Genomic DNA, 21,592 nt, shown 5'->3' with positions numbered 1-21,592 from the left:
ACAGAGATTTAAAAACTCTCAAATGCTATTTGGAGAACAGCAAAAACAAAATTACCCCAGCAATGAATTATTATCCGCAATATTAGGTTACAAGGTCTGTGGAACGGCATGTACAATGTCAACCACTACTCAACTCCCACTCATCATTAATTCACTAATTTACTTGTGGAACGGCGCATACAGTGCAACATGAAATAGATGCATAATACACTCTATCAAGTCACAACCAGGCCGACGTCAAATGCAGACATCAATGTGAAAGTAACTAGTGCATAAAACAGCTGACCGCGGAAGCAAACTATGCCAGATAAATCCTACACACGCATTGAAATAAAAAGGCATAGGTCTACATCAAATGACTTTACTTACAATCGACAAGGACACATGAAGACAAACAAACTCGTTCAAAGAATGTCAAAAATGACAAAAGCCCCTTTACATGTCAGTGTCAAACCTATGCGTTTCGTGTAGTCAAATGTTCTTCTGATTGCCCCGTAATGTGAGCGCCCAAGCTAGTTTTTGCATTTGCCTGTCTGCATTATTCGCCAGGGAAGGGAAAGCATTGTATCAACAAGGCTGCTCAGAGAATATTGAAACGTTTTGTGTCAACAAGGCGGCTCCGAAATATTAATACAGCCAACGAGGGGGCGGTCCGCGAAAAAGTTTCTCCGGGCCATTTTCGTCTCCTTCTGATATCATTGTGTTGCCTACAAAGCAGTTGCGATATCTGACTGCTCATTATGTCAACAACAAAAAACAGCCATACAGCTACACTATAGCCAGTACTTGACGTGGACTGAAATTAGGTGCCGGTACTGTTTAGGAGCTCCACATTTTTTAGCTAATATTCTATAAGACGTGCAGTGCAGGACCTCTAGCAGTAGAAGCATAACATAGCAATATTTAGTGACGTTTTGCAAGCATGATTGATCTGTTAGAATATCTCATTTTAATTCAGGAAGGTGGACAAACTAGACTGAGAGGTGGGAATGCATTATATCAGAGACAGGTAGGGATTATGAATGAAGGCTGAAGATGATGTAGGCCTAAGAAGTCATTCATGATGTGCATTATCTGAATATTAGCATTCTGTCACTTCATGAAAATGCACATTTGGCATAAACAGGACATGTATTATGGGCAGATGCTCTAAATAGCAAGTTGTTCAATTGTGTCTATTTTCATACATTCATGTATTTTCATACATGAAACCAAAATTGCACTAGCCTACTGGGCAAATTAATGAAAATATCAATTAGGCCTAGAGCTATCACAACCTATATTTTAATATCAATAATATACACTGAACAAAAATATAAAACGCAACATGTAAAGTGTTGGTCCCATGTTTCATGAGCTGAAATAAAGGATCCCAGAAATGTTGCATACGCACAAAAAGCTTATTTCTATAAAATTATATGCAGAAATTTGTTTACATCCATGCTAGTGATTATTTCTCCTTTGCCAAGACAATCCATCCACCCGACAGGTGTGGCATTTCAAGAAGCTTATTAAACAGCATGATCATTACACAGGTGCATCTTGTGCTGGGGACAATAAAAGGCCACTCTAAAATGTGCAGTGTTGTCACACAACACAATGCCACAGATGTCTCCCCTAAACAGATGCATATCTGTATTTCCAGTCATGTAGAATCCATAGATTAGGGCCTAACGAATTTATTTAAATTGACTGATTTCCTTATATGAACTGTAACTCAGTAAAATCTTTGAAATTGTTGCATTTATATTTTTGTTCAGTATAGATTTTGGTTGCGGATGATCACCAAAAAGGAGGGCTCCCTCAACTCCCAATTCCCAATTCAAATAATCCCTGGTTATCAGATTACAGCAAGGTTTAAAATCACGAGTTCAAATGCCAACATTAAATTCAAAACAATCAGCGCACTGCCTAAACGGCTGACAGGCAAAGCAAACTCACACCAGCCACCCAATACGCTAAACAGCCATTGGGATTTAAGTCTACTTTTTTGTTGTTGTTGCCTACTTTATATTTTTGGTCTTGAGCTAAAGTATGACACCCCTGATGTGTTTAGTAACCAACATCATCCACCTCAACACTTATAATACTGGTGTTAAACTGTTGATTTGAGGTACTTGTGCTTAACTCAGATTCCAACACATATCTCTCCCTGACATCCATGCAATATACATAAGAGTTCAAAGTTATGCATGTGTTTCTCAAGTTTGGATTCTGCCCTTTTAGTGACAGCTCTAAGGCCACAGACAGTAGAAGAACATTTACCTTCCAGTGTGTTTGCTAATGTGGTTCACACACTGAGTGGTCGGGTCTGCTTTGCCCAGCAGGTGGGGCTGTGTGGTGCACCATGGGTAGCCATGCTGAGTCAGAGGCCAAGACAATCGGCTCCCAAAGTAACTATTTATAAACAGGCACGTGACACAGACAGGAACTCCTGCCCTGTTCCTGCATCCTCCCACACTCCCTCCCATCCCCTCAAAGACTTTTCACTAATACTTGAAATTTCCCTCATAATTGATTCTCTTGCTTGTCGCTTTCCTGACAAACACTCTCTGTATTTCTAGTCCTATCCTGCTCATTTACAGGTTTTCTAATACCTCTCACATTTCCTCCCCCAGCACTCTAACTACCCCCTTTCTTTTCCTCCCCGACTAACTCCCCCTCTCTGCTCCTCCTCCCTGATCTAGACAGGTGCCAGAGAAACAGCGAAAAGAGGAGTCCCTTCATGCTCTACTGGACCATGTGCAAACTGCCTTAATATAGACTGCAACAAGAGCCCTCTGAGCCATCGTTACAGAGCAGTGAGCAGCTTCTAACTGACACTATTACACAAATGAGTGCATTGATAGCTAATGAGACAGCCAGCCACTGTTCGCTGGACTAACAGTCTGATAAAAGAGAAGAAACATAGCATGAGGCCAGATTTAATATAGCCAACACCAGGAGCCATTTGTCAGCGGAGGCTACCGAGGGGAGAACGGCTCATAATAATGGCCAGAACAGAGCAAATTGAATGGCATCAAACACCTGGAAACTATGTGTCTGATGTATTTGATACCATTCCACTGATTCCGCTCCAGTCATTACCACGAGCCCATTCTCCCCAATTAAGGTGCCACCAACTTCCTGAGATGCAAATACAGGACACCTACTCCTAGTTTTACTTTTTTCAAGTGCCAGAATTGACAATACCATTGAGCCTTCATCAGTGGGACACTTACTTATTATAATAATTTGTTGGGTGCTTATATATGTACAAGTTTGTATTGTAGACATGTGAATTGGAAGAGTGGGGTCGCGGCCAGGGTCAGCCAATACCAATGGCGACACTAGGGCAATTAGGGTTAACTGCCTTGCTCAAGGGCACGTCGCCAGATTTTTAAAAATCTTCTCGGTTCTGGGATTCGAACAAGTGACCTTTCGGTTCTGGCCCAATGCTCTAACTGCCTGCCACCCTGAGAAACTATAACACATCGCTCCTGCAACCTGTTTGCCTCTGATGCAAGAGGAGCTCAGGCCACACCACTCCACTCTTCTCCCGTTTCTTACTAGCTAGTTACTACGACTGTACTTGGTGTGCAACATTTCCCCTCACTCTAACGCACATGTTCTTGATCGACTCTCACTACTGAGCTGCTCACCTGCTTGGACACATCTCTATGAAGAGTTGTGAGCGTAGAAAAGCCCAGAGAGAGAGAGAGAAATCAGTAGCAGCTGACACCCAGGCTGTGCTGAACATCACTAATCCTCCAGCTGCTCATGCAGGCCAATTAAACACTTGGACTTGAAAAAGATGTTGATTATTTTTTAGACCTTATGGGTATAGAGAGGAAGGAGATCCAGATGGGGGATTCTTTAGATATTTGATGCCTTTATGTTATCAGTGCAATTATAAAAGATCTGTATGCACACTCCCAAAAATCCCTTCAGACATTTAGTGGCCCACAAAAGCAGCACTTGCGCATAGATGGGCCTATTGATTTGAAACAGTTCTGGCGTATCCTTAGAATATAGCGGTGTTGGTCTAGAAGAGATGGAGAGGATTGCAGTCGTACAGTATGATCTCAGTACCTCCATTCTGCCTTGTTGTGTAGGAAGGAGTTGCACTGCTCTGGAAGCTTGCTGTCATTGGACATGGTCTCCAAGGTTGTAAGGATAAGTTTGAACATGGGTCTTTCCTAGGTGGAAACGAAACAAAACAGTTTGATATTCATAAGCAGTCATGTAGTATATCTACCTGCTCAAGACTATTGGACTGGCCTTGTAACTGTATGTAACATAACATTACTCTTTAGTATTATCCATTGTAGTACTGACTTGTGTGCCGAGTCTACTGTGCACAGTGGCTATGTGGGAGTATGCACAGTTGAAGTCGGAAGTTTACATACACTTAGGTTGGAGTCATTAAAACTAGTTTTTCAACCACTCCACAAATTTCTGGTTAACAAATTAGTTTTGGCAAGTCGGTTAGGACATCTACTTTGTGCATGACAAGTAATATTTCCAACAATTGTTTACAGACAGATTATTTCACTTATAATTCACTGTATCACAATTCCATTGGGTCAGAAGTTTACAAACTCTAAGTTGACTGTGCCTTTAAACGGCTTGGAAAATTCTAGAAAATGATGTCATGGCTTTAGAAGCTTCTGATAGGCTAATTGACATAATTTGAGTCAATTGTAGGTGTACCTATGGATGTATTTCAAGGCCTACCTTAAAACTCAGTGCCTATTTGCTTGACATCATGGGAAAATCAAAAGAAATCAGCCAAGACCTTAGAAAAAAAATTGTAGACCTCCACAAGTCTGGTTCATCCTTAGGAGCAATTTCCAAACGCCTTTAGGTACCACGTTCATCTGTACAAACAACAGCACGCAAGTATAAACACCATGGGACCACGCAGCCGTCATACCGCTCAGGAAGGAGACGCGTTCTGTCTCCTAGAGATGAACATACTTTCGTGCGAAAAGTTCAAATCTATCCCAGAACAACAGAAAAAGGACCCTGTGAAAATGCTGGAGGAAACAGGTACAAAAGTATCTATATCCAATGTAAAACGAGTCCCATATCGACATAACCTAAAAGGCAACTCAGCAAGAAAGAAGTCATTGCTCCAAAACCGCCATAGAAAAAATCCAGATTACGGTTTTGTAACTGCACATAGGGACAAAGATCGTACTTTTTGGATAAATGTCCTCTGGTCTGATGAAACAAAAATATAACTTTTTGGCCAGAATGACCATCGCTGTGTTTGGAGGAAAAGGGGGAGGCTTGCAAGCCGAAGAACACCATCCCAACCGTGTGGCACGGGGGTGGCAGCATCATGTTGTAGGGGTGCTTTGCTGCAGATGGGACTGGTGCACTTCACAAAATAGATGGCATCATGAAAAAGGAAAATGATGTGGATATATTGAAGCAACATTTCAAGACATCAGTCAGGAAGTTGAAGCTTGGTCGCAAATGGCTCTTGCAAATGAGTCTTCCAAATGGACAATGACCCCAAGCATACTTCCAAAGTTATGGCAAAATGGCTTAAGGACAGCAAGGTCCAAGGTATTAGAGTGGCCATCACAAAGCCCTGACCTCAATCCTACAGAAAATGTGTGGGCAGAACTGAAAAAGCTTGTGTGAGCAAGGTGGCCTACAAACCTGACTCAGTTACATCAGCTATGTTGGGAGGAATGGGCCAAAATTCACCATACTTATTGTGGGAAGCTTGTGAAAGGCTACCCAAAATGTTTGACCCAAGTTAAACAATTTAAAGGCAATGCTACCAAATACTAATTGAGTGTATGTAAACTTCTGACCCACTGGGAATGTAATAAAAGAAATAAAAGCTCAAATAAATGATTCTCTCTACTATTATTCTGACTTTTCACATTCTTAAAATAAAGTGGTGATCCTAACTGACCTAAGACAAGGAATTTCTACTAGGATGAAATGTCAGGAATTGTGAAAAACTGAGTTGAAATGTATTTGGCTAAGGTGTATGTAAATTTCCAACTTCAACTGTATGTGTGCGATAGCATAGAATTACATATAATTCAATAGGATCTCAGTGTGCGTGACAATGTGGGTATGTGTGAGGACGTCGTACCTTGGGATCAGTCACCCAGCACTTCCTCATCAGCTCAGCGAAACTGACTGGGCAGCTACTGGGAATGGTTAACCTCTGGAACAGGCAGACACAGACACAGTCACACACACAATCACTAAAAGGATTGCAGCCATCTCAGCTTTCAGTTCTGTGGTCAGAATGTGAATTTAGAGCATGTCAGGAGGCAGGTCAAATATACGGATGACTTATGTGACTGGAGACCTGGTTCTGAGAATGCGGATATTGCATGAGTGGGATCAATTGGCTTTGGCCCATATGACGATCCCCCAACTAGTTATACTGGTGTGTGATGACTGAAATGATTCCTGTAAAGATACACTGGCTCATTAAGAAAAACTGTCAGGAATCGGTCTCTTCACAAAATCTATTAGCATAGATTGAGGAAGCTACAGTACATCTACAGTCAATCTGTTCCTAGAAGACTGCATAATGTGGAAAAAGGAAGTGCAGCTGTACCTCACTCTTCTCCACCACCAGCCAGGCGACTTGTAAACCCTCCAAGCCTTTAAAGGGAATCTCCCGGGTGAGCATCTCCCACAGAACCTGACACAGGGAAACGAGAGGGGTCATGGTCAGTCAACGAGCAAATGCATCTATAAACTAGGGTACCAGTGCGGATTTCCTACACTGGATAACTTATTACAGCTGATGATAAGTCATTGATAATAATCTGCCAATTTTCTTCATGTCATTACATTAAGATCAGTGGCGGTCGGTGCCGTTTAAGATGAGGGAGGACGATTTTTTTTTAATGAGCATGGCCTTATTTCTATTACAGCATATTGGATGACAGTCATTCATATTCCATTCACTCAGCTCAATGTACCATCGATAGGTTCAGGCTACTTCATGATACTCAAATGTTCCCTATACCCATCATGAGGTTGCTACAACCTAGCTTATGAATTACATTTTTGTAGGTGCACAGTTGAGATAAATTTGAGTAATCAAGGTCACAAACAGTAACACATTCAAGACCACCTTGCACACTCTTGCCTGCATGTAGCTGATCGATAATTCCTTCTCGTATATACAGTATGCGCTCTGCTCTCAACTTTTCCCTTCGCTTGTGGACTTCAGTGCACAACACATCAGCTGTCTGTGACCAGGCAAAAAAACTTTCCAAACCAAACCTTCATATCATAACCGCTAACCTCTACACACAGCCTACACCATTGTCACCATGTTAGCTAACGCTATAGTCAAAATAGCTAATAGAACTAACGCATTAGTAAACTTTCTACAATCATGCAGTACAGTGTACAGTCAGCAAGCAGTTTAGCTTACCTTGACTTGGAAGAATTCCAGTGTTGGATAGCCAAAGCCAGCTAGCTAACATAATGTAGCATCCCTTTCCGAGTGTTTGAGTAGGCTAAACTAGCTAGCTGCATTCACTAAGGGAGAGTGAAAAAATACAAGGAAACCTCTCTTGCTTCTCTATCATTTTTGAAGAAGTTAATTTGTTCAAAAATGTTCAACTATTCTCTCTCTCTCTTGAGTAAACTACTCACCACATTTTATGCACTGAAGTGCTAGCTAGCTGTAGCTTATGATCTCAGTACTAGATTTATTCTCTGATCCTTTGATTGTGTGGACAACATCTGTTCATGCTGCAAGAATTCTGATAGGTTGAAGACCGTCTTCTGGAATTTGACAGAATTACTGTGTAAGTCTATGGAAGGGGGTGAGAACCATGAACCTCCTAGGTTTTTGTATTGAAGTCAATGTACCCAGAGGAGGACGGAAACTATGTCTTCCGCCTACACCATGGTGCTACCCTACAGAGTGCTGTTAAGGCTATTGTAGACCTTAATTGCAAAACAGTGAGTTTTAATTCATTATTTGGTAACATATTTTGTATAGTTCTAACTAAACAGGATAACTTTAGTAATGTTTCACTATTTATATTTTTATGAAATTCACTGAGGAGGATGGTCCTCTGAGGGATAATAGCTATTTTCAATCAAATTCAAGAGTTCATTGAAATGTTTTATGCTTTATTATGGTTGGTGTCTTGACAAATGTGTTCAAAATCCTGCGACATAAAACATAACTTTTCTGTCCTTGCATTTATGGCAGTGTAAATTGTCATTATATCATATATTAATCATTAATCAGTTAAAATAGACATTGAACTTGAACTCTGTAGAATCCTGGATCCAACTCTCAGAAATGCAGTGTAAATACACAACATCTCCTTATGTTATGGGGTGAAAACAGATTTCATCGGCACACATATCCAAATGCATTGGGAAATTGAATACTTCTAACCGAAAGAATCACCTCACCTTAATACTTAAAACCTAAAAATCGGTACTGTCATTAACGTGGTTCTTCAATAATTATACATAATACACGTTGGATTTGATTTGGTGTCCAGCTGATTAGTTGTTCCTTAATATTTTCACACATCATCATCATCTGACCCAGAAAGGAATTTTCTGAATGACAGTCAAGTGGTGAACAGCTGTTGTGATAGCGCATGTGATGCGACAACAGCCCAAGTGCTGGAAAAAAATTGTGTTTGCGAGGAATGTCCAGAATATTTTGGTGTCTCACTCCTTACGCCAGTCAAGACAGTTGTGCCGGGATCCACATTGGATCTAAGATCCTTAGCGAATTGATGTTGATCATCGATTGTTGTCTGCTTTATTTATAGCAGGATCTCATTACATTTTTGAACAGAGAAAAAAAGCATCACGGTAACGAGTTCATGTTTTCATATGTTTGTGTGCCTCGGATTGGACAGTTTACTATATATAGTTGCGCAATAGTCAATACTACACAACACCCAAGCAATTTCTATTCATTATTCTGGATATAATGACAAATTACCGTACACAGCCTGTACAATATCATCTGGTAATGAAATAACATGATAAATACATTTTGTTTTCCATGTTAGACCTGCATTTTTAAACAATACAAGGAGCATGGAGGAGCCTACTTGAATTTGAATTGAGCTCAGAAATTCAAGTAGCCTCCTGGAATAGGCCTACCTTGAAAATCAGACATTTTCTCAATTTGATGCTTGAAAAGTTATTCTAATTATTGTAGGCAATTTATAAATTGTCCTGCTCCCTTATAATTATCTGTGATAAAAAAAATATCTGTTTTTGTGAGAGATGTGGCCACTTTCTTTTTCCGCAGCTTCAAATGAAGGGTGTTGCGCCACGCTGTTGCGGTAAAACCACGTGCGGTTATTATGAGGACGACATCTAATGTTGGCTTCAACTTGGCTTTCCATACAGATCCTTCCATTAAAAAAGGAACCTGGTTTTGGGTCACTTTCTCATGATAAAAACAGCGATGGTGAGATTCAAATGGTGAGATTAATGCTACCGCTATTCATGTGTGCCTGCATCGACCACATAGGATACAGAAAAATCCCCATGAATCCAATCGATTTAGTCGGGCAATGTCCACATTATTCTCACATACTGTATTTTAGAATGTAGTAATAATTGAAATACCAATGTATTGGCAAGGCCTAAAAAATACATTATTCTTAAAGTGGTAATGGCCTACTTTGACACTTTTTGTATTCCTCCAAGTGCACATGTGGAATGCATGAAAGTCCTTTTTATTTTTGTTCAAACCATTCTGAAATGTTTATCCAATGTCACACACCGGCCCCATTATTTATAGAAAGACCCATCTACACCACAGAATGCATGGTCTGGTCAGAGTCTTCCACTGAACTGAGATACAACACAGACTAAGACTAAGACTTTAGTTATACATTAGTTACCATATTTGGAGAGTAAAAAAAACCTTGAATGACGGGCAAATTGGCAAATCATACAAGTCACTACACATTTATAACAATACAGTAAATGACATTGTGTGTGGTAAATACACCCCAGTTTAAGTGAAAGCCAGGTGGATTGAGATAGAGAACAGTGGGTTGACCCAGACACTGGCTGACCTGACCTCAGGCCCTGCTCTTTATGTCACTCAGGAGTCAGGCCCTTGACTGGCTGGGTGACTCAGAGCGTCCCCTATATGCTCTGTCACTCTACACTTCACACCTTCTCCATGCAGGAATGTAGCGAGCAGATGCAGCCAGCCAGCACAGCCAGCATCACACACACACACACACACACACACACACACACACACACACACACACACACACACACACACACACACACACACACACACACACACACACACACACACACACACACACACACACACACACACACACACACACACAGATATGCCCAGGCTTCAAACTCTCTACTCAGGGATGAAAGATGATAGAAATGAGGAAGAAAACGTATGGAACTGCTGCTAGCACTTCTACAAAAGGTCAATAATGCCGCTCCCGACTACTTTCCCAGTGGCAGTAATGAAGGCATGAAAATGTCATCTCTGAAAAGTCTGTTCTTTCAAGTGCTAGGTACTGGTTGATTGACAGTCTACTCTCTCAGCCATGCAGTTGCAACAGTGACATTAGAGCTTTTTCTTAACCATACTTGTTCTTTGGCTTCCTCTACAAACTAAGCAACTTCCTTACCAAGCTGATTCAGTCCCAAGTCAAACACGTCTCTCTCTGATGGTTTCTGTACTAAATAAAAGTCTATGTATGAGCCGATACATATGAACATCACAAGCAGATTGTCTTGCAGAATCAGCTGGAGAAAAATAGCCCAGTCTCAGTAACTATTGGATTGAGTATGAACAGCTGATCTGTGGTCAGTGTGTGCCCTATGTGTTGGTCACTCACCACGCCGTAGGAATAGGTGTCACAGGTCTCAGACACGGGCAGGCTCTGGATGACCTCCGGGGCCATCCAGGGGAACGTGCCTACCAGGGACATGTGTGTGGTGTGGGAGTGGAACCGGGACGCCCCAAAATCACAGATCTACACAGGGAAACAGGTACTGGTGAAGGTCCGGGTTTTAGCAAGAGTTGTGAGAAAAAGATTTTGGGTAAAACCAGTATGCAAACGTATGATCCCATGTATTCAGGAATGTGCAAACAAATGTACCTTAAGAACTCTGTCTGCCGTCACAACCACTGCAATAGAAAACATGTCTGTCAAGTCAGGAAAAATATGTATATTCAGGTTTCTTCTAATTCAGCTTATGTAATATTTGCCTCTGGCTATATCCATTAGGTGTCTTTTGTATAGACTCAGACACATAACAGAAGGCTAGATGATGAAGATGAATCTGAAATCTTACCATTCCTGGACTTCAGGTCTCTGTGGATAACCTTGACCGGGGCCTCTGAGTGTAAATAGTGCATGCCTGATGGGGAAATAAAGCACATTTCCTCTGACCAATCAACGGGCAACCAGGCTGATATAAACAAGTCTGTGTTCATCTGTGCTCTCATAAATGCCTCATCCATGCCTTCCTCACAATGTCCATTACTTATGTAAACTAAGGACACAGATTAATCACATGTAGGCCTTCGTGTTTTGACTTCACTTGTTCTCAATGAGACCGTATTGTTCTCAATGAGTTGGAATAGACCCCGAGCGTACATATCTGAAGTATATTCTACTGCTGAGTTGCTAACGAGCCAAAACAAATGTGGAATCTCACTCCGTGTTTAAGTTTAGTCAAATGGCTTTGCAAAAATTCGACAAGAACACGTACCCTTGCAAGTTTTAAAGGAGCTAAGACAATGAATCATGACTGTACCTTTGGCAATCTCCATGGCCCAAGTCATGACCTGTTCCTGGTCCATCTCCTCACTCTCTGCACTGGACAGGTAGTCATACAGGGACCCTCCACTGGCATAATCTGTGGTGAAAACACATACCATTATAAAACTCCCAAAATAGCATTCACATTGCTCTGCACTATCAAATATGTCTTTATACTATAGTTAAAGGTCCAATGCAGCTGTTTCCATCTCAATATCAAATCATTTCTGGGTAACAATTAAGTACCTTACTGTGATTGTTTTCAATTAAAATGGTCAAAAAGAAACAAAAATAGCTTCTCAGCAAAGAGCAATTACTCAAGCAAGAACTCTGCTAGGACTGTCTTGGGGTGGTCTGAGTGGGGAGGGGAAAACTGAAAACTAGCTGAAATTTCAGGCGGTCTTTTAGAACAGCTCTTAAATGCTGACCAAACCGGCGGCATTGCGTCTGCATAACCAGGCGCTAAAATATAACTTGGTTCTAGTTTAGATGCTTGACGTGCTGCAAGTCCCGCCCCTCCCATCTACTCATCGGGTGATTGAAAGAGGAACAAGGTCCACGCTTCAGCCCAGTTTGTGACGGTAATTCACCTTAAAGTTGGTTGCCAACCATCATATAAACTGAACAAAAATATAAAGAGATATACATCTGTTGGTCACAGATACCTTAAAAATAAGGTAGGGGCGTGGACCAGAAAACCATCTGGTGTGACCTGATTTGCCTCATGCAGCGTGACAAATTTCCCATGCATGGAGTTAATCAGGCTGTTGACTGTGACCTGTAGAATGTTATCCCACTCCTCTTCAAAGGCTGTGCGAAGTTGCTGGATATGGGCAGGAACTGGAACACGCTGCCGTACATGTCAATCTAGAGCATCCCAAACATGCACAATGGGTGACATGTCTGGGAGTATGCAGGACATTGAAGAACTGGGACATTTTCAGCATCCAGGAATTGTGTACAGATCTTTGCGACATAGGGCCGTGCATTATCATGCTGAAACATGAGGTGATGGCGGCAGATGAATGGCACGACAAAGGGCCTCAGGATTTTGTCACTGTATCTCTGTGCTTTCAAATTGCCATCAATAAAATACAATTGTGTTCGTTGTGTGTATCTTATGCCTGCCCATAACATAACCCCACTGCCACCATGGGGCACTCTGTTCACAATGTTGACATCAGCAAACCGCTTGCCCATACACGCTGTCTGCCATCTGCCCGGTACAGTTGAAACTGGGATTCATCCATGAATAGCACACTTCACCAGTGTACCAGTGGCCATCAAAGGTGAGCATTTGCCTTCTGAAATCTGTTACGACGCCGAACTGCAGTCAGATCAAGGCGCTGGTGAGGACGACGAGCATGCAGATGAGCTTCTCTAAAACGGTTTCTGACAGTTTGTGCATGAAATTCTTCAGTTGTTCTATCCCACAGTTTCATCAGCTGTCTAGGTGGCTCAACTCAGATCATCCAGCAGGTGAAGAAACCGGATGTGGGGGCCCTGGGCTGGTGTGATTACACGTGGTCTGTGGTTGTGAGGCCGATTGAATGTAGTGCCATATTCTCGAAAACAATGTTGGAGGCAGCTTATGTTAGAGAAATAAACAAATTCTCCAGCAACAGCTCTGGTGGATATTCCTGCAGTCAGCATGCCAATTGCAGGCTCCTTCAAAACTTGAGGCATCTGTGGCATTGTGTTGTGTGACAAAACTGCCTGTTATTGCCCCCGGCACAAGGTGCACCTGTGTAATGATCATGCTGTTAAATCAGCTTCTTGATATGCCACACCTGCCAGGTAGATGGATTGTCTTGGCAAAGGAGAAATGCTTACTAACAGGGATGTAAACAAATTTGTGCACAGAATTTGAGAGAAATAAGCTTTTTGTGCACATGGAACATTTCTGGGATCTTTTATTTCAGCTCATGAAACATGGGACCAACACTTTACATGTTGCATTTATATTTTTGTTCAGTATACATTTCTTTGATTGTTTATACTGTACGTTATATACAATGCCTTCAGAAAGTATTCACACCCATTTACTTTTTCCATATGTTGCTGTGTTACAGCCTGAATTTAAAATAAATTCAATTGAGATGTATTGTTACTGGCCTACACACAATATCCCATAATGTCAAAGTGGAATTACATTTTTTGAAAATGTATAAAAAAACTGTCTTGAGTTAATAACTATTCAACCCCTTTGATTTATGGCAAGCCTAAATAAGTTCAGAAGTAAAAATGTGCTTAACAAGTCACATAATCTGTTGTATGGAGAGGAAGGAAACCACTCAGAAATTTTACCATTAGGCCAATGGTGATTTTAAAACAGTTAAGAGTTTAATGGCTGTGATAGGAGAAAACTGAGGATGGATCAGCAACATTGTAGTTACACCACAATACTAACCTAATTGACAGAGTGAAAAGAAGGAAGCCTGTACAGAATAAAAAGTAACAAGGCAGGCACTAAAGTAATACTGCAAACAATGTGGAAAAGAAATTCACTTTTTGTTCTGAATACAAAGTCTTATGTTTGGGGCAAATCCAATACACACACATTACTGAGTACCATTCTCCATATTTTCAAGCATAGTGGTGGGTGCATCATGTTATGGGTATGCTTGTAAGGACTAGAGAGTTTTTCAGGTTAAAAAAATAAATGGAATGGCGCTAAGCACAGACAAAATCGCTAAGCACAGAGGAAAACCTGGTTCAGTCTGCTTTCTACCAGAACACTGGTAGATGAATTCACCTTTCAGCAGGACAATAATCTAAAACACAAGTCCAAATCTACACGGGAGTTACTTACCAAGAAGACAGTGAATGTTCCTGAGTGGCTGAGTAACAGTTTCAACTTAAATCTACTTGAAACTCTATGGCAAGACCTGTAAATGGTTATCTACAATCTTAGAAAAAAAGGGTTCTAAAAGGGTTCTTCAGCTGTCATCATAAGAGAACCCTTTTTAGTTCAAGGTAGAAACCTTTTTGGTTCCATGTAGAACCCTCTGGGGCAAAGGTTCTGCATGGAACCCAATAGCCAAATAACCTTTTTAGGTTCTAGATAGCACCTTTCTAAGTGTAGCAATGATCAACTACCAATTTGACAGAGCTTGAAGAATTTTGAAAAGATTAATGGGCAAGTGTTGCACAATTCAGGTGTGGAAAGCTCTCAGAGCTCTTAGAGAAAGAGACTCACAGCTGTAATCGCTGCCAAAGGTGCATCTAAAAAGTACTGACTCAGGGGTGTGAATACTTATGTAAATTAGATATTTCTGACATGCATTTTCAATAGATTTCCTAAAAAAAATCAAAACATTTGTTATGGGGTATTGTGTAAAAAAATCACAAAATGTGAAATAAGTCAAGGGGTATGAATACTTTCTGAAGGCACTGTACATAGTCTTAGCAAGAGTTTTGGCAGCAAGTTAAACCTATTATAATATTCAGCTACCTACGTTAGTTTAGCTAGCTAGCTACCGGTCTCAGCCTCCTAGTTTCCTAAATGACAGTGGCCGAAGAATCTAGTGTAGGCAATAAAAAATGTCCGTAAAACCAGGTCTAGCTTAGTTTACAAGAAAGACTGATGTTTATTTGACAGGAAAATGTATTTTTATGCCCACGTAGTGTACAGCAGCAGCAAAAAAAACAACAGAAACAGTCATTTCCAGAGTCCCCTGCAATTTGACCCCCCCTTGTGCGAGAGAAAGGCCTATACAGGGCAGGCACTTGCTAGCTAGCTAATGATAGGATGTAGCCAGCTTGTTTTCAATAATGTTCAACTTGAACTGGCTAGGTAACGTTAGCTAGCCAACTAATTTCAACTCAGACAAAAATATAATAACTAACCGGGATTTGCAAGTTAGGTAGCCAGCTAGCATTCGGGGGCTTCGTTTGCTAACCCAAAACAACATGCCTGTTCTTATAAAAGTTTGTGTATTTTCTAGGGCAAAACTAAATGAAGGATGCTACTTATCTACTAAATATATAGCTATGGCAGCATAGCAAAACGTATCAGCAAGCATTCAGTAATGTACACAGCTGGTTGCATAGTAACAGCATCAGCGTCACCAGCCTGAATCTATTCGGTAGTTGCAGTGCCTGTTTTAGCATAAAAAGTACTTTTTAAAATTCATTTTTCTCGCTATATGTTTATTGTGTGATTATATTTGATTTCCTTCACAGGCTATGTACAAAACCTGATGGATTTGTTGTTCAGCAGCGTCATGGGAACCCCCCTACCATATCAGGAATTGTTACAGAAGGCAGAGGCTAGATACCAGTCCCGCTTCAGAGTAATGGAGGACACTTGAATCGGGTTGGTCACATTTGATCTGGTCAATTGTCTAATTACTATGTCCTGGAATTCACCTAACCACCTGTGTCTTGTATGTTGTAAGGAGGTGCCCCCTTCCACTGTGCCAATGGACTACTCCAGAGTGAATAATGCCAACCAGTCAGTGCCATGCTGGCATGTGTCCCTTGTGAATTAGCAGAGAATCAGGAACTCTGACTGGCTACCTTCAACCGTATAGTTACTGTTGGCTTCCATGACTGTGAGCGACAGTCTTTCTCTCTCTCTCTCTCCCTCTGTGAAACAGGAGCTGTGTCGGATATAGGAGCCGAAGCCAGGCTCCTTCATGACTAGTATCAGTGATGAGAGAGGCCTGGAGCAAACAGGTCAGGGAACACCATATACCCTACAGGAAGGTATAATATTTGCACATTGTTATATTAGCAGAACACTCTTAATATATATAAGGAACAATGGTTTCTTAAGTATTATGTGAAGTATTACTTTTTTTCTACATGGAACTGTTACACTTGAAAGGTATAAAACACTTTTTTTCAAAATAAGGCTACTTAATGTTAGATCCCTCACTTCGAAGGCAGTTAGTCAATTAACTAATCACTGATCATAATCTTGATGCGATTGGCCTGACTGAAACATGGCTTAAGCATGATGAATTTACTGTGTTAAATGAGACCTCTCCTCCTGGTTACACTAGTGACCATATCCGCATATCTGCGCATCCCGCAAAGACAGAGTTATTGCTAACATTTACGATCACAAATATCAATTTACCACAACAAAAATGACTGGTGTTTTTATATATCACAACCTCTTTCAATAATGACAGGAATGGAGGTCTTTATTTCAGTGAGATTGCTAAGACGAACACGACCACGTTTAGTTTTGCCCAACCTAGATTGAGGCACAGACATGGTCTCAATGGGGATGGCTGAGCTGACTACATCGACTATGCTAGTGAAGAAAGTCCACTAAGCTGGCTGAAAGCAGTTTGCAACCAGCAATTGAATTGTGAGTGCTGTAGAGCAGAGCTTCTAGTCAGGAAATCTATGCAGCGTACTCAATCACTTTTTATAGCTACTGTTTACAGGCCTCCTGGGCCGTATACAGAGTTCCTCACCGAGTGCCCTAAATTCCTGTCGGACTTGTAGTCATGGCAGATAACAGGGAGGCCTGTACATTCACATTTTGGGTGACTTTAATATTTCATATGGAAAAGTCCACAGACCCTCTCCAAAAGGCTTTTGGAGCCATCAACGACTCAGTGGATTTTGTCCAACATGTTTCCGGACCTACTCATTGCCACAGTCATCCCCTGGATCTATTTTCTTCCCAGTGGATGAAATATTTTGGATCTAAAAGGTTTTTCCTCATAATCCTGGACTCACAGACCACCATCTTATTACGTTTGCAATAGCAACAAATAATCTGCTCAGAGTACAAAAATCAGTTAACCACCTAATCTGAGGATCTAAATGTAACATTGTGTAATACCTTAGATGCAGTCGCACCCTTGAAAACAAAACCAAAATTGTCACAAGAAACTAACTTCCTCCCTGGTATACAGAAAATATTAGAGCCCTGAAGCAAGCTTCCAGAAAATTGGAACGGAAATTGCGCTCTACCAAACTGAAAGTATTCATACTAGCTTGGAAAGACAGTACCGTGCAATATCGAAGAGCCCTCACTGCTGCTGGATCATCCTATTTTTCCAACCTAATTGAGGAGAATAAGAACAATCCAAAAATGTATTTTTGATACTGTCGCAAAGCTAACGAAAACGCAGCATTCTCCAAGAGAGGATGCCTTTCACTTCAGCTGTGATGAATTCATAAACTTCTTCGCCAAAAAGATCATGATCATTAGAAAGCAAATTACGGACTCCTCGTTGAATCTGCATATTTCTCCAAAGCTCAGTTGTCCTGAGTCTGCACAAATCAGCTCAGGATCAATGGAGGATCAATGGAGACGCTCAAGTTTTTTTATCCTACATTTTATTTGTCACATCCGGTGAATACAACAGGTGTAGACTTTACAGTGAAATACTTACTTACAAGACCGTAACACTTATTTTTTCTTAACTGCGTTGTTGGTTAAGTCAAAAATAGAGAAGTTTAAAAAATTAAAAATAACAGCAACAAATAACTAAAGAGCTGCAGAAAAATAACAATAGCGAGGCTATATTACAGGGGGTACTGGTACAGAGTCAATGTGGGGGCACCGGTTAGTCGAGGTAATACGTATATGCAGGTAGAGTTAAAGTGACTATGCATAGATAATAAACAGAGACTAGCAGCACCGTAAAATAGGGGATGGGGGGCAATGAAAATAGTCTGGGGAGCCATTTTATTAGCTGTTCAGAAGTCTTATGGCTTGCGGGTAGAAGCTGTTAAGATGTCTTTTGGACCTAGACTTGCCATGCGGTAGCGGAGAGGACAGTCTATGTCTAAGGTGGCTGGAGTCTGACAATTTTTAGGGCCTTCCTCTGACACCGCCTGGTATAGAGGTCCTGGATGGCACGAAGCTTGGCCCCAGTGACGTACTGGGCCGTACACACTACCCTCTGTTCTGCCTTGCGGTCGAGCAAGGCATTGCCATACCAGACAGTGTTGTAACCTGTCAGGATGCTCTCGATGGTGCAGCTGTAGAACATTTTGAGGATCTGAGAACCCATGCAAAATCTTTTCAGTCTCCTGAGCGGGAATAGGTTTTGTCATGCCCTCTTCACGACTGTCTTGGTGTGTTTGGACCATGATATAGCTTGTTGGTGATGTGATCTTGACACATTCATGAAAATAGTCATGGCCTCTAAACCTTCAAGCTGCATACTGGACCATATTCAAACTAAACTACTGGAAGAGCTACTTCCTGTGCTTGGCCCTCCCAGGTTGAACATAATAAATGGCTCCAAATACACGGGATGTGTACCAAACTCACTAAAAGTGAGTAATAAAGCCTCTTGAAAAATCCAAACCTTGACCCAGAACATGTTAAAACCTATCGGTCTATGGTGAATCTCCCATTCCTCTCAACATTTTTTGAAAAAGCTGTTGCGCAGTAACTCACTACCTTCCCGAAGACAAATAATGTACACGAATAATGTATATGAAACGCTTTGGTCTGGTTTTAGACCCCATCATAGCACTGAGACTGCACTCGTGAAGGTGGTAAATGACCTTTTAATGACGTCAGACCAAGGCTCTGCATATGTCCTCATACTCCTAGACCTTAGTGTTGCTTTTGACACCATAGATCACCACATTCTTTTGGAGAGATTGGAAACATTAATTGGTCTATGGGGACAAGTTCTTGGCTGGTTTAGATCTTATCTGTCGGACAAATCAATTGTAAGTTTCGGTGTTCTTCAAGGTTCCATTTTAGGATCACTATTGTTTTCACTATACATTTTACCTCTCGGTGATGCCATCAGAAACGCAATGTTAACGTTCACTGCTATGCAGACACACAGCTGTGCATTTCGATTAAACATGGTGAAGCCCCAAAATTGCCTACCCTGGAAGTCTGTGTTTTAGACATAAGGAAGTGGACGGTGGCAAATGTTTACTTTTGCAAATCTGAACATTTGCAGAAAAACCGATCCATGCTTTTGTCACTTCTAGGTTAGACTACTGCAATGCTCTACTCTCCGGCTACCCGGATAAAGCACTAAATAAGCTTCAGTTAGTGCTAAACACGGCTGCTAGAATCTTTACTAGAACTAAAACATCTGATCATATTACACCAGTGCTAGCCTCTCTACACTGGCTTCCTGTTAAGGCTAGGGCTGAATTCAAGATTTCACTGCTAACCTACAAAGCATTACATGGGCTTGCTCCTACCTATTTCTCCAATTCTGTCCTGCTGTACATACATACACGTATGCTACGGTCACAAGACACAGGCCTCCTTATTGTCCCCAGAATTTTGAAGCAAACAGCTGGAGGCTTTCTCGTATAGAGCTCAATTTTAATGGAATAGTCCGCCTATCCATGTGAGAGATGCAGACTTGGTCTCAACCTTTAAGTCTTTAGGTCCTATGATTGAGTGTAGTCTGGCCCAGGGTTGCGAAGGTGAACGGTAAGGGACTGGAACGACAAACTGCCCTTGCTGTCTCAGCCTGGAAGGTTCCCCTCTCTCTATTAGGATTCTCTGCCTCTGATCCTATTATGGGGGCTGAGTCGCCAAGGAACTAGAAGCTATCAAACTGCGACACTACAGCCACGTCGATGAGAATGGGGGCGTGCTCTGTCCTCCTTTTCCTGTAGTCCACAATCATCTCCTTTGTCTTGATTATGTTGAGGGAGAGGTTGTTGTCCTGGCACCACACGCTCAGGTCTCTGACCTCCTCCCTATCGGCTGTCTCATCGTTGTTGGTGATCAGACCTACCACTGTTGTGTCATCGGCAAACTTAATGATGGTGTTGGAGTCGTACCTGGCCGTGCAGTCATGAGTGAACAGGGAGTACAGGAGGGGACTGAGCACGCACCCCTGAGGAGTCCCCGTGTTGAGGATCAGAATGGCAGATGTGTTGTTACCTACCCTTACCTCCTGGTGGCGGCCCCTCAGGAAGTCCAGGATCCAGTTGCAGAGGGAGGTGTTTAGTCCCAGGGTCCTTAGCTTATTAATTAAACACTGAACTGTAGTCAATGAAAAGCATTCTCACATAGGTGTTCCTTTTCTACAGGTGTGAAAGGGCAGTGTGGAGTGAAATAGGGATTGCATCATTTGTGGATCCGTTATGCAAATTGGAGTGGGTCTAGGGTTTCTGGGATAATGGTGTTGATGTGAGCCATGACCAGCCTTTCAAAGCATTTCATGGCTACAGACGTGAGTGCTACGGGTCAGTAGTCATTTAAGCAGGTTACCTTAGTGTTCTTGGGCACAGGGTGGACACAGTGGTCTACTTGAAACATGTTGGTATTACAGACTCAGACAGGGAGAGGTTGAAAATGTCAGTGAAGACACTTGCCGTTTGGTCAGCGCATGCTCGGAGTACACGTCCTGGTAATCTGTCTGTTCCTGCGGCCTTGTGAATGTTGACCTGTTTAAAAGTCTTATTCACATCGGCTGCGGAGAGCTTGATCACACAGTCGTCCGGAACAGCTGATACTCTCATGCATGTTTCAGTGTTGCTTGCCTCGAATCGAGCATAGAAGTTATTTAGCTTGTCTGGCAGGCTTGTGTCACTGGGCAGCTCTCGGTTGTGCTTCGCTATGTAGCCTGTTATAGTTTGCAAGCCCTTCCACATACGATGAGCGTCGGAGCCGGTGTAGTACAGTTCGATCTTATTCCTGTATTGACGCTTTGCCTGTTTGATTTTAAGTCGGAGTGCATAGCGGGATTTCTTATAAGCTTCCGAGTCCCGCTCCTTGAAAGTGGCAGCTCAACCATTTAGCTCAGTGCGAATGTTGCCTGTAATCCATGGCTTCTGGTTGGGCTATGTACGTACAGTCACTTTGGGGACAATGTCGTCGATGCACTTATTGATGAAGCCAG

General features: G+C 41.8%; 1 protein-coding gene across 3 annotated transcripts in view; it reads right to left on the bottom strand.

Annotated features, from left to right (window-relative positions):
- LOC124043865 (mitogen-activated protein kinase kinase kinase 20-like) overlaps window positions 1-21,592 on the bottom strand; it is a 53,950-nt gene that overhangs the window by 11,385 nt on the left and 20,973 nt on the right. For all 3 annotated transcript variants that reach the window (XM_046362954.1, XM_046362953.1, XM_046362955.1), the window contains exons 4-10: window positions 11,779-11,880; window positions 11,314-11,379; window positions 11,118-11,146; window positions 10,854-10,991; window positions 6,578-6,664; window positions 6,101-6,175; window positions 4,072-4,178 (exon numbers count right to left, since the gene is read on the bottom strand). In XM_046362954.1, coding sequence (XP_046218910.1) covers window positions 4,072-4,178; window positions 6,101-6,175; window positions 6,578-6,664; window positions 10,854-10,991; window positions 11,118-11,146; window positions 11,314-11,379; window positions 11,779-11,880 — 604 coding nt within the window. The remainder of the gene's footprint in view (window positions 1-4,071; window positions 4,179-6,100; window positions 6,176-6,577; window positions 6,665-10,853; window positions 10,992-11,117; window positions 11,147-11,313; window positions 11,380-11,778; window positions 11,881-21,592) is intronic.

The sequence above is a fragment of the Oncorhynchus gorbuscha genome, linkage group LG09 (genome assembly GCF_021184085.1).
Source record: "Oncorhynchus gorbuscha isolate QuinsamMale2020 ecotype Even-year linkage group LG09, OgorEven_v1.0, whole genome shotgun sequence".
In the NCBI taxonomy this organism is placed as follows: Eukaryota; Metazoa; Chordata; class Actinopteri; order Salmoniformes; family Salmonidae; genus Oncorhynchus; species Oncorhynchus gorbuscha.
The sequence above is the reverse complement of the archived record's forward strand: the minus strand, read 5'-3'. Positions and strand labels throughout refer to the sequence as shown.